This window comes from Tachyglossus aculeatus, chromosome 7, assembly GCF_015852505.1.
Source record: "Tachyglossus aculeatus isolate mTacAcu1 chromosome 7, mTacAcu1.pri, whole genome shotgun sequence".
Lineage (NCBI taxonomy): Eukaryota > Metazoa > Chordata > Mammalia > Monotremata > Tachyglossidae > Tachyglossus > Tachyglossus aculeatus.
Window position 1 is genome coordinate 44,449,089 of NC_052072.1, and position 17,691 is coordinate 44,466,779.

At 42.8% G+C, this 17,691-nt stretch overlaps 1 protein-coding gene across 3 annotated transcripts in view; it reads left to right on the plus strand.

Moving 5' to 3' along the window:
* MASP1 (mannan binding lectin serine peptidase 1) overlaps window positions 1-17,691 on the plus strand; it is a 78,241-nt gene that overhangs the window by 5,755 nt on the left and 54,795 nt on the right. For all 3 annotated transcript variants that reach the window (XM_038748877.1, XM_038748876.1, XM_038748878.1), the window contains exon 2: window positions 645-873. In XM_038748877.1, the coding sequence (XP_038604805.1) occupies window positions 645-873 (229 nt within the window). The remainder of the gene's footprint in view (window positions 1-644; window positions 874-17,691) is intronic.

A 17,691-nucleotide genomic window follows, 5' to 3' on the forward strand; every position in this document is an offset into this window, starting at 1 on the left:
TGGGATCTGGGCAAACAACTTGGTCTCTTCCCCATTTATTGCTGGTATGTGCCTAGTACCTAGTGGAAAGCAGCATGGCTTAGTAGGAAAGAACAGGCTTGGGAGTCATAGGACATGGGTTCTTACCCCGGCTCCGCCACTTGTCTGCTGTGTGACCTCGGGCAGGTCACAACTTCTCTGTGCCTGTTACATCATCTGTAAAATGGGGATTAAGACTGTGAGCCCCACGTGGGACAACTTGATTACCTAGTATTTTCCTTGGTGCTTAGAACAGTGCTTGGCACATAGTAAGCGCTTAACAAATACTCTAGTTATTACCTTTGAGCCTCACTATTTTATCAAAGAGCTTTATTGGGTGCCAGGTCCCCGCTCCCCTGGCTCTGGTTTCTCAAACACAGAGAAGGGCCCATTGGCAACTCAGGAACCCCTTTTCCCCTTGGTCCTCAGAGAGTGAAGTCTTCAGAGGCTGCAAAGGTCTCTAATATGTCTTCCTGCCATGTAGTAGAGAGAGTAATCAATTCTTCAGTGCTTGACGGGGTATTCACTGAGTTCCCATGTGAATGTAAAACTAATTATTGCCTCTGAAGTAAACTCTCTCCCTGAGATTTAGGTGATCAGTTGTGTTCTCCTTCCCTGTTTTCCAGGTGGCTTTGGCTGTGTTCTCTATGTGCCCTTCTGCTGAGGGCTTTCAGTAGCACCGTGGAACTGAACGATCTGTTTGGGGAGATCCAGTCGCCCAGCTATCCAGAATCCTACCCCAGTGACTCCGAAATGATCTGGAATATCACAGTCCCAGAGGGTTTCCGGATCAAACTCTACTTCATGCACTTTGACCTGGAGTCCTCCTACCTCTGTGAATATGACTATGTGAAGGTAAACCTATGTGGTTTTAGTAAGGCCTTGAAGATAGGGAGAGTGATGTTCCATCATATATGGAGTGGGTCAGGGTTCTAGGCCAGAAGGAGGATGTGGACAAGGGTCGGTGGTGAGATAGATGAGATTGAGGTACAATGAGTAGGTTGGCATTAGAGGGGCACATTTCAGGGCTGGGTTGCAGTAGGAAATCATTGAGGTAAGATAGGAGGAGGAGAGCTGAGTAAGTGCTTTAAAGTGCTTTTATGCCTCCCCTTAATAGTGAGTCTTCAAAGGCCTTGGTCAAAGATGGTTCTCCTAATAAACCAGAAAACAGCAGTTGCCTAGAGCAAATGAGTGATACTGAGTTGCTAATTATGTGGGAAGGAACTGTTATTGTCCCTCTACCTGTCTAGATCCTTTTCCTTTTGGAGTTAGGGGTCTAGGAAAATGAGGGAAGATGTGAGAAAGGGAGCATGAATAAATAAGTAGCTTGGCAACACCTCAGTTGGGCTCCTTGTGGAAGATTTTACTGCTGCCCTTTGTAGAATAAGTTCAAGATAATTCGGGTGACTGAGGGGGAGCCAGAATTGGCTCAAAATGAATTTGGCCTCCATTTCCTTCCTGACAGGTTAGAAGAACTCCCCAGTTTGGATTTCAGACCCAAGGGGCTCAGCCAGCCCTGAATCCCTTGTGGTCAGGGCTCATGTCTTCCAACTTAATACAATCCTCAGTGCTCAGTGCCCAGTACAGTGCTCAATAAATATTTTTGATTGATTGACTGACGAAAGGATCTTTTTTTTAATGGTGTTTGTTAAGTGCTTACTATGTGCGAGGCATCGTTCTAAGCACTGGAGTAGACACAAGGTCATCTTGTTGGACACAGTCCCTGTCCCATATGGGGCTCACAGTCTTAAACCCCATTTTACTGATGAGTTAACTGAGGAATAGAGAAGTTAAGTGACTTGCACAAGGTCACACAGCAGACAAGTGGTGGAATCGGGACTAGTATTCAGGTTCTTCAGAATCCTAGGCCCATGTTGTATCCACTAGGCCACATTACACCTGTGGGAGGGACCCAGAATCCAAAGCTCCCCCAGGATACTCAAGTCTCAGAATCACTCAGTCTCAGTGCAGACCCTCAGGGGGTCCCAGGCCAGAACAGTTCCAGCATGAACCCAAGAGGATGGGTTCAGAGTTCTAATTCTGATGGAACCTTAAGAGATGTTCCATCAGGGGAATTGGTATGCCAGCATTTTGTCGGTCCCATTGTGATTTCTCTGGGCCCTCGTTGTGGGCAGGGAACATGTCTGCCATCTATGTTGTATTGTATTCTCCCAAGTGTTTAGTACAGGGCTCTGCACACAGTAAGCGATCAATGAACACCGTTGATTGACTGACTTGGACAAACTGAAGGTAAATTGAATTAGAGCATCCACTGATGAAAAATGGGGGAAAAATCAAGATTTAGAAATAAAATGAAGAAGTTCAGTTTTGGGGGATCACTCAAGGTATTTTCCCCAGCCAATACCAAGTATCAAAGGTATTGGTGCTGATTGTGTGCTCATTACTTTACTTGGTAATCAATCAATCAATCAATACTATGCATTAATATAGAGCACTGTACTAAGCACTTGGGAGAGTAATAATAATAAAAATGAAGGCATTTGTTAAGTGCTTACTATGTGCAAAGCACTGTTCTAAGCGCTGGGGAGGATACAAGGTGATCAGGTTGTCCCACATGAGGCTCACAGTCTTAATTCCCATTTTACAGATGAGGTAACTGAGGCACAGAGAAGTTAAGTGACTTGCCCAAACTCACACAGCTGACAAGTGGTGGACCTGGGATTTGAACCCATGACCTCTGACTCCCAAGCTCATGCTCTTTCCACTGAGCCACGTGGCTTCTCTAAGAAGCATCAGCCCCAGCATTCAAAAAGTTTACAATCAAATGGAGAAAACAGTAGTCATCAATCAGTGACTATCCTGTTAAGAATATAGAGGTGTAGATATAAATAATAGGCACAAGTGAATAAGGGAATGATAGAGTAGAAACGTCTTCTAATGGGAATGCAGGGCACTTTCTGCATAGCTGAACCATGACTTTATTTTTAGTGTTTTTTTCTCCCTGGATTACACCCTGCTATTTGTTTCTCAGCTATTTTTTTAAATGTGAAACAGCCTTCGCAGCTGTCACCTCATTCAGGGGCCAAGCTTAACTTTGCCAGCGACATTATTAATGAGAAGATATTGATGAAGATAATGGAAGCCTCATGGAGAAAGTAGCTAGTCCTCTTTCCCCCAGGAGCTCCAGTGATTTTCAGACATTGTCAGATTCAGATCCTTCTGCCAGCTGGTCAGGACACTGGCACTATTTGTTCCACTTCACAGAATGAGAAACAGGTCCCAAAAGATGGAGATACTTTTCCAAATTCAGGGAGAGAGTAAGTGGTACCCCCAGGTGTGAGACACCACTACACATAACCCAGTGATAATGGAATCCCTCCCCCTCACCTCCCCAAGGAAGATGTTTTCAGAAATAGTCCGAAGACCCTGAACAACTTAGATTAGTTCTAACTAGAGCCAGGAACCTGGCCTAGTGAAGTTCCTTCTGGCACTCAGATTCCCTGCCAGCAGAGATCCACCAAAACCATGTGGCTCTGATTCAGGCCCAGCAGGGACAGAGACACATGGCTGAAAATGTCTCTCTGAAAATTACCTCTGATTTAGCCACATTTTCCACATTCCCTTAGAATTAGAGATTAATACTGGGAAAAGGGCTTTTTTTTCCACAACTGACTTTCTTTCAAAATGTCATTTGTGCATCAGACGTAACTTCTGCTGCAGAACTTCAAACGCGTGGACTGACCCTGAGCCAGAACTGGAAGGGTAATGACTATTCAGATCACTTCATTCCTGAAATTGGTATAGTTCAAGCAAAATACCATGGGTTCAACTCCTTCCCAGTCCAGCCTAGAGCTCCTGGCAGAGAGGGGACAGGTAGGGGTTCATTCCCACCAATTCAGGGGTCCGAGACACTGGCCCCAGATGGATCAATCAATCAATCAACTGGATGGATTTATTAAAGCACTTTACAGCATGCAGAGCACTGTACTAACTGCTTGGGAGAGTATAGTGTAACCATATAAAAGAGTTGGTAAACACATTCCCTGCCCACAAAGAGCTTACACTCTAGAGGGGATGATCTAGGGAGACTGGGTCCCCCGCTGAGGAATCAGACTGATGTTTGGAAGAATCAGAGGAGCCATGCAGGGCCCAGATCAGACGTAGCCTGGAAAGGCTGAGTCTTTGAGAGAATAAGCTCAGCTCAGACCGGCATAAAGCCCAAAACAGTGTCAAGCTTTTCAACATCCTTTATCTCCCTATTTGGCCCCGTTTTGGGACTGGAGGGCAATTGCAGCACAACGAATAACAAGAAGTAGCGTGGTGGCCTACTGGAAAGAGCACAGGCCTGGGAGTGAGAGGACCTGAGTTCTAATAGTGGCTCCACAACTTGTCGGCTGTGTTACCTTGGACAAGTCATTTAACTTCTCTGTGTCTCAGTTACTTCATATGATTGAATGAATGAATTACATCTGTGCCTATTACATGGGTCTAAACCTTAGGGGAAGGGGCTAAATGAAGTGAATTTGGGACCATGACTGAAGGAGGCTCACTGGGTGCCCAAGTTTAGTCTTTAGACTCCCCAGAGGTCTTTCCGTTGCTAAAGGTAAAAAAAGTAAATTCTCCAACTATTCCCTGATTCCCCCTCCAACTTCCTCTAATACTAACCTTCTCACTGTCCCTCAATCTCATTTATTCTCTCCACCGACTACTCGCCCACATCCTGCCTCTGCCCTGGAATGTCCTCCCTCCTCATATCTGACAGATAGTTGCTCTACCCAAATTCAAAGCCTTATTGAAGGCACATCTCCCCCAAGAAGCCTTCCCTGATTAAGCCCTCCTCTCCTTTAATCCCACTCCCTTCTGCATTGCCCTGATTTGCTCCTTTCATTCATCCTCCCTCCCAACCCCACGGTACATATGTATATATCTGCAATTTATTTATTTATATTAATATCTCTCTTCCCTCTAGACTGTGAGCTTGTTGTGGACAGAGAATGTATCTGTTTCTTGTTGTATTGTACTCTCCCAAGCACTTAGTACAGTGCTGGGCACACAAGAAGTGCTCAATAAATATGATTGAATGAATGAATGAATCTAACCTAAGGGAAGGGGACAGTCTGGCAAGATGAAGCTTGGTAAGACTGTCTTTTCTACTTCCATGGAACTACATCCCCCAGTCCACCATTTGCCTGCTGTGTGTCCTTGGATAAGTCACTTAACTTCTCTACACTTCAATTTCCCAGTCTATGAAATGAGGGTGAAATACCTGTTCTCCCTCTCCCTTATTCATTCATTCATTCAATCATATTTATTGAGCGCTTACTGTGTGCAGAACACTGTACTAAGCACTTGGGAAGTACAAGTTGGCAACATATAGAGATGGTCCCTACCCAACCTTAGACTATGAGCCCTACTTGGGACAGGGACTGTGTCTGATTTGCTTCTATTTTTCTACACCAATGCTTAGCACAGTGCTTGACCCACTGTAAGGGCTTAACAAATACCACAATTGTTATTACTATTCACAGGAGGAAATTAAAGTCCAGTGCACCCAATAGACAATGTTGAGTAAGAAGAGATGAAATGTAATCAGCTTTCATACTTATTTAGCACTTATTTGTGCTCATACTAGTAGTAATAATAGTAGTAACTTTTCTGTGCCTTAGTTACCTCACCTGCAAAATGGGGATTGAGACTGTGAGCCTCACAAAGGACAAGAGACTGTGTTCCACCTGATTTGCTTGTAACCACCCCAGCACTGAGTACGGTGCCTGGTACATAGTAAGTGATTAATGAATACCATAATAATAATAATAATTACTATTGATATTATTATTAATTGTACTTATTAAGTGCTCTGTGTGTAGAGCACTGGGAAAGAGACTTCAGGAGGGAATTGGACACATGTTCCCAATCTATTGACTATTGGTGGTTGGCATGAGGTGGGGAGGACTGGAAATGACCCATTGGGAGCAATAAAACACTAAAACAGTAAAACATCATAAGGGACAAGGATAAATATGCAATATACAAAATAAAAACAAAAGTCAGTAGGGAGCTGTGATTAGAGTAACAGAATTTCTTTTCGTGAATTCAGTGTCCAGAGTCACGGCTTTTGCTGCCATTCACTCACTCTGCAGGTGCTGTTCTCATTCCCACCAGGGTAAGGGGAAACAGGACAGGATGGAGTCTCCTTGATGGTACTCAGGGGAGCCAGTGTTGGCCCAGGGTGATGGGGAGGGAAGGCAGTTCACTTGACTGTGGTAAGGGGGGCTGATAGGGCGTATGAAGAAGAAGAAGCAGCGTGGCTCAGTGGAAAGAGCCCGGGCTTTGGAGTCAGAGGTCATGGGTTCAAATCCCAGCTCCACCTGTTGTCAGCTGTATGACTTTGGGCAAGTCACTTCACTTCTCCGGGCCTCAGTTCCCTCATCTGTAAAATGGGGATGAAGCCTGTGAGCCCCCCGTGGGACAACCTGATCACCTTGTATCCCCCCAGCACTTAGAACACTGCTTTGCTCATAGTAAGTGCTTAATAAATGCCATCATTATTATTATTTTATGAAGGTGAGTGTAAATGCTAGATTTTTTCTCTGGAGGTGTAGAGGGGCTGAGAAGGGAGGGCAATGGCTGTCATGCCCATTTCATACAGAGCCCACTGAGGGCTGGTGGAGACTTCCTCAGTCACAATGGGAGGGTTGGGGAAGGCTGAAGGAACACAGGGCGCACATATTTCACTCAGCTGCGATGGATCCAATCTAAGGAGAACAGTACATTTTAATAAACCCCTTTAAGAAAGAGCAAATGACTCATCCTCTGACCTTTTTGAGAATACCTGCCTGAATTTATAACATCTGTGCCTTTCCTCAGTGATTTTAGACCCGTAGATGAAAGCAGTATAGATGTTGAAGTTTTCTTTTTTTTTGTATGGTATTTGTTAAGAGCTTATTCTGTGTCCAGGACTGTTCTAAGCTCTGGGGTGGATACAAGATAATCAGGTAGGACATAGTCCCTGTGCCACATAGGGTTCACAGTCTAATTTGGAGGGAGCAGGATTTAATCACCATTTTACCCATGTGATAACCGAGGCACTGAGAAGTGAAATGACTTGCCCAAGGTCACACAACAATGAATGGAGGAGCTGGGATTAGAACCCAGGTCCTCTAACTCCCAGGCCAGTGCTCTTCCTACTAGGTCTTGCAGCTTTTCTTGTAATTCACTCTGATTAATGAAAAGAGTTATTAGGTATTTTGTGTGTAGATGTCTGCACTGACCCTAGATCAGGGCTTAGAGAGTGTATCTTCTGATTCGGAATTCTTCTATCTAGTTCTTCCATCATTCAGTTAAGAATTCAGAGGTTTGAGGCAGTCATTTTCACAATGAGAGGCTTTTTTCCATCATTAGAGAGATGGTTCCTTTATAGCAGAGCCAGAACAAGGCATTTATTAAGCCAGCATTCCTTCCACTTTACAATGAAATTTAAATAATTGGTGGGAGGCAATTATTGCAATTCAGTATTGCATGCAGGGATATGTGTTACTTATTAAGAAAGAGCCTCAATTTTAATTTGATTGATCATCCTTTTTACTGATTATGTGTTCTTGGGTCCCAAGAAGGTAGGCAGATGAGAACTGAAAAAAAAACTTGATCACTATGATCATCACCAATATTTGTTAAGTTTCTGCTGGGTGCAGGGCACAGGATTAGTTAAGGCACTTCATTAAAGATAACAAGGCACAAAATAGTTATCTATAATTAATTTTAATAATTTTTGATATTTGTTAAGCCCTTACTATGTACCAAGCACTGTTCTAAGCACTGGGGGGAGATACAAGGTAATCAGGTTGTCCCACATGGGGCTCACAGTCTTAATCCCCATTTTCCAGATGAGGTAACTGAGGCATAGAGAAGCTAAGTGACTTGTCCAAAGTCACACAGCTGATAAGTGGTGGAGCCGGGATTAGAATCCACGACCTCTGACTCCCAAGCCTGTGCTCTTTCCATTGAGTCACGCTGCTTCTCTATAGCAAAGTTAACATCCTTTGCACATCCTGGAAGTTCTCAATTTTGCTCCCATCTCCTGATGCCTCTCTTCTCCCCGTAGTAGTAGTGATAGTATTATTAAGCATTTACTGTGAGCAGAGCACTGTACTAAGCACTGAAATGGAATATTCAGGTAGGAATTAGACACGGTCCCTGCTCCTTGGAAGGAATGGCTCTCTTCCTGCTGCTCTTTCCCACCCTTTTCTTCCCCTTCCTTCTCTGTTACGTTGCCGACTTGTACTTCCCAAGCCCTTAGTACAGTGCTCTGCACACAGTATGCACTTAATAAATAAGATTGAATGAATGAATGATATTCTCACCCACCCATATAGGTCCACTTCCCAGTTGTGCCAGATCCAATCTCGTTCTTCTGAACATATTATTATTATTTTTATTATCAGGAGTAGTAGTAGTTTTTGTGGGGGGGTTAATGGCATTTATTAAGCATTTATTATGTGCCAGGCACTGTACTAAGCACTGTGATAGAAACAGGCTAATCAGGTTGGACACCATCCGTGTTCCACGTGGGGTTTATAGTCTTAATCCCAATCTTAAAGATGAGGTAACTGAGGCACAGAGAAGTGAAGTAATTTGCCCAGGGTCACAGAGCAGATGAGTGGAAAAGCTGCTATTAGAACTTAGGATCTCCGACTCTCAGTCCCACGCTCTATCCACTAGGCCATATGTAAAGCACTTACTATGGGTGTGTCAAACACTATTCTAAGTCCTGACACAGTCCCTGTCCCAGATGGGGCTCACACTCTAAGTAAGAGGGAGAACAGGTATTATCCTCATTTTTTTACAGTTGAGGAAACTGAGGCCCAGAGAAATTAAGTGACTAGGCCATGCTGCTTTCCACTTAAAGTGAGTCAAACACAACCAGCCTCAACTTGGATCTGTGGGCTGTAGAACTGGTGCCTGCCATAACTTTATGTAGAAATGGTGTCTGTCAAAACTTCATGTGAAAGTCTTTCGGCTAAAATCCAGAGTCATTCGCCAATATTTTGTAAAACTCTTGGAGTATATAGAGAATGCTTAATGATTAGAAAGGGGAAGAAATGAACTCCATGAGAGCAGAGATTGTGTCTACCATCTCTTTTACACTCTACCAAATGCTTAGAATAGTGTTCTGGACACAGTAAGTGTTCAGTAAATGCTATGGGTTTATTGAGCATGTTCTTCATAAAAGGAAGGGGTGAGAGTGAAGGAGACAGAAGGTCAACACTGGCAATCATAGATAGTCAGTTCAATGATGACCAACTGATGTCTGTTTCGTTAGTTCAACGAAACAATATTACACTGGAGCAATCAATCAATTATATTTATTGAGCACTTACTGTATGCAGAGCACTGTGCTATGCACTTGGGAAAGAACCATACAATAGAGTTGATAGGTACATTCCCTGCCCTCAAAGAGCATACGGTCTAGAGGGACTCTTTGGGTAGGCAATTTTTTTTATGCCTGCCAATAAATGTATTTCGTTTTCTGTATCGAAGTAGTTAAATTGAAAGAAGAGAGTCAAGCAGTGGGCTTGTAAGGTCAGCAAAAATTCATGCAGCAGAAGCAGTTTCTGAAATTCCAGAGGTAGGGGGTCCTAGGCTTAGGAGATGACGGTTAATGTTCTCGGTGGAGAACGTCTTGTAGTTTACGATTTTGCCAAAAACTAAACCCTGGCTGAATTTCTCACCTAGGGGCAATGGTACCCAGAGGTGGGATCAGGTCAATCGTCTGTCCAGTCCTGGATCCTGTCTCCAAAAATGGCTCCAAAGGACACAAAGATGTGATTTCAGTCCTCTTTGCAGCCCTCCTTATGGTTAGAGACTACACTCTAACAACCTTAACTTTTTCCCCAGAAACCTAGCATCCATGACTTCATATGAGCCCCTTTTGAAGCTTTTAACATTCCTCATTGTTCCCCTTTAAAAACTAGAACAAACCAATCATTTTGCATTCACTCAAACACAAGACTCTGAGTAGCTGCTAGCTACCCAGGGGAGTAGAGCATATATTGCATGTCTTGTAGACTGGTATTTTTCCAGATTTTCATCAATGACCTGAATGGAAGAAATGAGGCTTTATCCAGTGTAGTGTCTACAGTGAGTTGAGCAGACTTGTTAAAATTCTGAAAATAGGAATAGCAAAGTAACCTCAATCAATAATAGCATTGGACCATCTGAAATAAAATAGACTGGGACAAGGATAAGGTGTGATCTTTGTCAACGAATCGACAGAATTTATTTAGTGCTTACTGTTTGCAGAGTACTGTACTAAGTACTTGGGACAGTACATTACAACAGAGTGGGTAGACTGTTCCCTGCCTATGAGGAGCTTACAGTCCAGAGAAGGAGTCAGACACTAAATGAATTACAGATACACACATAAGTACAGTGGAGCTGAGAGTAGGGTGAATCACAAATGCTTAAAGGGTACAGATCCAACAGTGTAATAATAATAATAATGTTGGTATTTGTTAAGTGCTTACTATGTGCCAAGCACTGTTCTAAGCACCGGGAGGGATACAAGGTTATCAGGTTGTCCCACTTGGGGCTCACAGTCTTAATCCCCATTTTACAGATGAGGGAACTGAGGCACAGAGAAGTTAAGTGACTTGCCCAAAGTCACAAAGCTGAAAAGTGGTGGATCCGGGGTTAGAACCCACGACCTCTGACTCCCAAGCCCGTGCTCTTTCCACTGATCCTCGCTGCTTCTTAGTGTAGGTGTGGGTGACATAGAAGGGAAAGGGGGTAGGGAAAATGAGGGCTTAATCAGGGAAGACCTCTTGGAGGCTTTGAAAGTGGGGAGGCCTGTGGTCTGTCAGATAATAATAATTATAATGATGGCATTTATTAAGCACTTACTATGTGCAAAGCACTGTTCTAAGCGCTGGGGAGGTTACAAGGTGATCAGGTTGTCCTACGGGGGCTCACAGTTTTAATCCCCATTTTACAGATGTGGGAACTGAGGCACAGAGAAGTGAAGTGACTTGACCAAAGTCACACAGCTGACAATTGGGAGAGCCGGGATTTGAACCCATGACCTCTGACTCCAAAGCCCATGCTCTTTTCCACTGAGCCACACTGCTTCTCATATGAAGCAGGTATGAAGGGGAAGGGAGTTCCAGGTCAGAAGTAGGACATGCGCAAGAGGTCGACGGTTAGATAGATGAGATAGAAGTCCAATGAATAGGTGGCATTAAAGGAGCAAAGTGTGGGGCCTGGATTGTCATAGGAAGTAAGGTAGGTAAGATAGGTGGGGAAATAGCTGAGCAGCGTGGCTTAGAGAAGCAGCGCGGTTTAGTGGAAAGAGCACAGGCTTGGCAATCAGAGGTCATGGGTTCTAATCCTGGACTCCACCACTTGTCAGCTGTGTGACTTTGGGTGAGTCACTTTACTTCTCTGGGCCTCCGTTCCCTCATCTGTAAAATGGGGATTAAGACTGTGAGTCCCTCATGGGACAACCTGATTACCTTCTATCTACCCCAGCACTTAGAACAGTGTTTGGCACATAGTACATAATTAATAAATACCATTATTATTATTAAATGTTTTCAAGTCACTGTTATGGAGTTTCTGTTTGATGCAGGGGTGGGTGGGCAACCACTGGAGGTTCTTGAGGCATTGGGATTGGTGGACTGAACTATTCATTAAAAAAAATCCAGCCAATAATCTTGGAGTGGGGAGAGTCAGGAGGTGGAGAGATCAGCAAGGAGGCTGATTAAGGACTTGAGATGGGATATTCATTCATTCATTCAATTGTATTTATTGAGTGTTTACTGTGTGCAGAGCACTGTACTAAGCACTTGGAAAGTACAATTCAACAATAAAGACAGGCAATCCCTGCCCACACCGGTATGATAAAACTGCTGGGATCAGCATAGTAGCAGTTTGGATGGAGAGGAAAGGGTGGATTTTAGTGATGTGGTGAAGGTAGAAACAACATTATTTGGTGACCACACTGAATATGTGAGTTGAATGAGAGAGAAGAGAGGACTTGTGAGACAGGGAGGATAGAGGTGTAGTCTACAGGAGTGGGAAAGATGGGGAGAGGATAGGGTTTGGGTAGGAGGATAAGGAGTTTGATTTTTTGACATGTTAAATTTGAGGTATTAGTAGGTATGTCCCGAAGTCAGGAGGAAATGCAAGGCTACAGAGGAGAGAAAAATACAAATAAATGGTACAGTAAAACTGGAGAGACATTGCTAAGGCAAAAAGAGCCTTGGGAGTCAAAGTGGATCACAAGCTGAATGAATTGGCTGCATTTATTTAATAGGTCAGCAGGCAACTGGATGTAGTAATAGAAATATGAGCAAGCCCCATGATACAACTAGATTATGGTCCTTGAAAATGTGTCTGCGTAATGAATGATTGTATCATGGCATATGTTTTCCAAAGCCTCATAGGTCAAATGTTAGGATCCGTTCCAGAATCTCTGGAAAAAGTGAATGAAATTCCTTTACATTCCATATACTGCAATGGCAAATGTCCCTAACCAATTGTTTAATGTTTTTAAAGTAACTCAAAGAATAGCATTATGGTATTAAATAAATGAAGCGTAATTGGATTATGAGGCTTTTCATGCAACTGCACAAGTAGGTACTTGTCTGCTGACTATAGTAATGGTTTGTCAATTTTACTGAAGTGAGAAGGAGGAAGGCCTAATGGATAGGACCTGTATTCTAGTCCTATCTCTGCCATTTGTCTGCTGTGTGATCTTGGGCAAGTCATTTAACTTCTCTGTGCCTCAGTTACCTCATCTGTACAATGGGGATTAAGACTGTGTGCCTCATGTGGGACATAGACTGTGTCCAGCCTGGTAATCTTGTATGTATCCCAAAGCTTAGCACAGTGCCTGGGACTGTATGCATGTTTTGAGCAGCAATTGTGTCTGCTATATTGTACTCTCTCAAGTACTTAATAAGCACATTGTACATAGCACCTAGTAAGCGCTCAATAAATATGATTGACTGATTGCCTTAACAAATACCATTTAAAAAAAAAGAATTTGTCTGAAAGCCTGAATGGCTGCCTTCTTTTATTATTTAAGTGTTCTGTAGCAGGCTAACTCTCCTGCACATCTTCTAATTCCTCTCTGTTTTAGGATTTCTTTTATTCAATTATATTTACAACATCATCTGCTTTCTTGAAAATTGATACATTATTTTTTTCTCATCTCAAAACGTTAGCTGGTAGTGGAGAAACGAAAAATTCTCCTTCTTCTGGCAGTGAAGCATGATATTGTCAAATATTGGTGAGCTCTCATTAGATGTGATTCCTTTGACTGAGATGTCATTAACTCAATCAATCAGTCATCCCTATTCTTAGAGTTTTTTTAAAAAATGGGAAAGCCACAGCTTCTCTTGGTTAGTGTAAGGGTTACAACTGCCTGGAGGTAGGGGACTAGGCCACATTACCTCTTGAGGTTTCATCTGTGAATAGCAGAAGAAACAGTGTGGCCTAGTGTGTAGAGCTTTGGCCTGGGGGTCAGAAGGACCTGGGTTCTTATCCCGGCTCCACCACTTGTCTGTTGCATGACCTTGGACAAGTCACTTCACTTCTCTGTGCCTCAGTTGTCTGATCGGTAAAATGCAGATTAATACTGTGAGCCCAATGTGGGACAAAGACTGTGTTCAACCTGGTTAGCTTGTATCTACCCCAGACCTTAGTACCTGGCACATAGTAAGTACTTAAAAAATATCATTAAAATAGCTTGCGTGGCATTTTGTTAACGGAAAATCAAACATCATTGTTATTATTATTATTAAGGTGTTGAGCACTTATATTCATTCATTCAATCGTATTTATTGAGTGCTTACTGTGTGCAGAGCACTGTACTAAGCGCTTGGGAAGTACAAGTTGGCAACATCTAGAGACGGTCCCTACCCAACAGCGAGCTCACAGTCTAGAAGGGGGAGACAGACAACAAAACAAAACATATTAACAAAATAAAATAAATAGAATACTAAATATGTATAAGTAAAATAGAGTAATACATATGTACAAACATATATATGTCAAGCACTATTCTAAGTGCTGAGGTAGATGCAAGTTAATCAGGTTGGACACAGTCCCTGTCCCACACAGGGCTCACAGTATAAGTAGGAGGGAGAGAGGCTCCATCATTTGCCTTTTTATTTGCCTTTTCTAATGGTGTAGATGTTTTGAGGCAGGATGATGTTTCATTGTGTCCTTGATTGCAATGGTACCTAATTTTCTTAACATGGTTTCAGGAATCTCGGATGCAGATTCCACATTTCTGGCAGTCCATAAAGATTTTTACCAGCGTACTTAATTTTCACCAATCCTTCCCACACTTTACAGTGCCGGAGGGATGGTTTGTCTAATGACAGTGATTGCTCATTAGTCTGAAGAAATACAGAACCAGTAGTATTGTGGGTTTATTTTCCATTATCACTTGCTTGCGTATTGATTTTAAAAGTTTAAGGCTTTTGGGCATATGCTCTTTTTCCTGGCAATACCTTTGTAAAGTGGATTCTGCTCCAGATAATCATTCTTTATGGTATGATGCATAATAATATGACTATGATAATATAAATATTGGATCATAGAGTTCATTCAAGTTTGCTCAAAGAGACTACCGCTGCTCTAGGAGACTGAACAGGAATGCGGTCTTTTTGACAAGTTGTATCCTCAGAAGGCATCATTATAGACAGGTACACAGACTTCATATGTTAAAACTGAGCCTTACATGACGTACAGAAGAGCTCCAAAAGAATCTGAGTCTAAAGTCCCTGCTCATCATCTCGATCAGCAGGCTTCCATATAAACCTGGAATTAGGACCAACCCCAAGAACCCACAAAGATCAAAACATTTCTAAAGCCAGTGAGAGTTGTGATTGCCCTAGAAACAGAAGATGCCTGGAAATCCTTCTCAGACATTTGTGGGCCAGCAGAGGAAAGATATATTATTCTAAAGGCAAGAACCCTTCCAATTCAGAATTAAAAGGAGACAGAACATTGATATTGTCTTCAGTGCAATTCAAACAGGAAACATGACCTAGCAACAACTTTGCAGGGTCCTAGGCCACTAATTTAGAACCTGGCTAGCTGGAGAAGTCATCGCAATGGAAAACAGACAATGAGCAGAGAACCTTTCTGTCCTAGAAACTCCTCTTGAACCATCGGGGCCTTAAAAAAACTTCAAACTCATTCAAAAGGCTTCCTGTGGCCCTTCTAGATGAAACAGAACTAAAAGATTCACATCCTATCACAACACTGAACCCACCGGACATGTCTGGACCACAGGTTTCTACGTGACCACAGAGAATTCATCCCCTGTGAATACAAGCCAAGGCAACACCAGCAAGCCATCTGATAGGCACCCAGCACTGCCCAGAAAAACAGCCTAAAGAAAGATGTCCAGCAAAACCTGGGCAATGGGTGAACTGAAATTGCACAAAAAACTTCCAGAAAAACCATGACAATGGGGCATTGCTCAAAAAAAGGGGGGGAACCCACCCCCTGCACACATCAAAAGTGTTAAGATTCTGCACTGATTTACTGCCCCCCAAAACCCTATAAAACAGCCTGTGTACATACATTTATTTGCGCTCAGCTGGACTATTCTCAGGACCAGACTCACTTAAAGGCTGGGCAAGACATAGGATCCAGTCACCATTGTTTAGCCTTCTATATGTACAAAGAGAAGCAGCATTACCTAGTAAAGCACGAGTCTGGAAATCAGAAAGACCCAGATTCTAATCCTAGCTCCTCTACTTTTCTGTTTTGTGACCTTGGACAAGTCACTTAACTTCTCTGGGCCTCATTACCCTCAACTGCAAAATGAGGATTGATAACTGTAAATCCCATGTGAGACATGGACTGTGTCAAACCTGATTAGCTTTGTACCTCCCCTACTGCTTAGTACAGTGCCTGGTACATAGTAAGCCCTTAACAAATTCCACAAAATAAAGTTTGAAGTATGTACTTCAAACTCTGTACTTAAGATGTGCACATGTGCTCAGGCTACTTGCTCTGTACCCTTGTCATTAGATTTTCTTAGAGATCTGTGCTCATGATGGGTCTGGTTAGGAGCTTATGTTTCACTAGATTGTAAGCTCCTTGAGAGCAGGAAACCTGTCTGTTAACTCTGTTGTACTCTCCCATGTACTTCCTACAATGCTCTATGCATGCTAGGTGCTCAATAAACAGTTGATTGGCTAATGGATGGATTCACCGAGAGGTTGTGAAAATAAAATGAGATAAGTAAAAGCAACTTAGAGAAATCAAAGTGCCAAGAGTTTCTTTAAACTCACCACAGGCTTTTGAGCAGAAAATGTGTCTATCAATCAATCAATCAATTTATCACATTACTGAGTATCTTTAAACTCAACACCAGGATTTTGGGCAGGAAATGTGTCTATCAATCAATCAATTAATTTATCATATTATTGAGGGCTTACTGTGTGCAGAGCACTGTACTAGGTGCTTGGGAGAGTACATAGAACAGAGTGAGTATACCTTTTCCTTGCCTAAAATGAGCTTACAGTCTAAAGGGAGAGACAGATATTAATATAAATAAATTATAAATATGTTCATAAAGGCTGAGGGCCTGAAAGAGGGGCGAATAAAGGGTACAAGCCCAAGTGCAAAGGTGATGCAGAAAGGAATGGGAAAAGAGGAAGTGGCTCCACCACTGTCAGCTGTGTGACTTCAGGCAGGTCACTTAACTTCTCTGTACCTCAGTTACCTCATCTGGAAAATGGGGATTAAGAATGTGAGCCCCACGAGGGACAACCTGATTACCTTGTATCTATCCCAGCGCATAGAACAGCGTTTAGCACATAGTAAGCACTTAAATACCATTATTATTATTATTAAATGAGGGCTGTGTCAGGAAGAGCCTCTGGGAGGAGGTATGCTTTCAGTAAAGGTTTTGAATGTGGGGAGAATGATTGTCAAATATGAAGAAGGAGGTCATTTCAGGACATAGGCAAGAGGTTGGTAGTAAGATAGATGAGTTAGAGGTACAGTGAGTACTTGGCATCAGAGAAGCAAAGTATGCAGGCTGATTTGTAGCAGGTAATCAGGGAGGTAGGGTAGGAAGGGGAAAGGTAACTAAGTGCTTTAAAGCCCATGGTAAGGATTTTAAGTTTGATGTGGATTTTCAGTTTGATGGTCACCAACTAGAGGTTCTTGAGGAGTGTGGAAACATGGACTGTAGAAAAATGATCCAGGCAACAGAGTGAATTATGGACTGGAGTGGAGTGAGATAGAAGGCAGGGAGATCAGCAAGGAGTCCCCCCGCTTCAAAGTCTTACTGAAAGCACATCTCCTCCAAGAGGCCTTCCCTGACTAAGCCCTCCATTCCTCTTCTCCCACTCCCTTCTGCATCTCCCAGACTTGCTCCCTTTATTCACCCCTCCCTCAGTCCCTCAGCACTTAGATACACATCTGTACTTTAATTGTTTATATTAATGACTGTCTCCCCTCTAGACTTTAAGTTCATTTGGGGCAGGGAATGTGTCTGTTTATTGTTATATTGTACTTTCCCAAGCACTTAGTACAATGCTTAGTATACAGTAAGTACTCAATAAATACAACTGACTGACACTGATGCAGCAATTAAGGAGGGGTAGGATAAAGTCAGATTAAAATAGTAGCAGTTTGGATGGGGAGGAAAGGGAGGATTTTAGCATTGTGAAGGTGGAACCT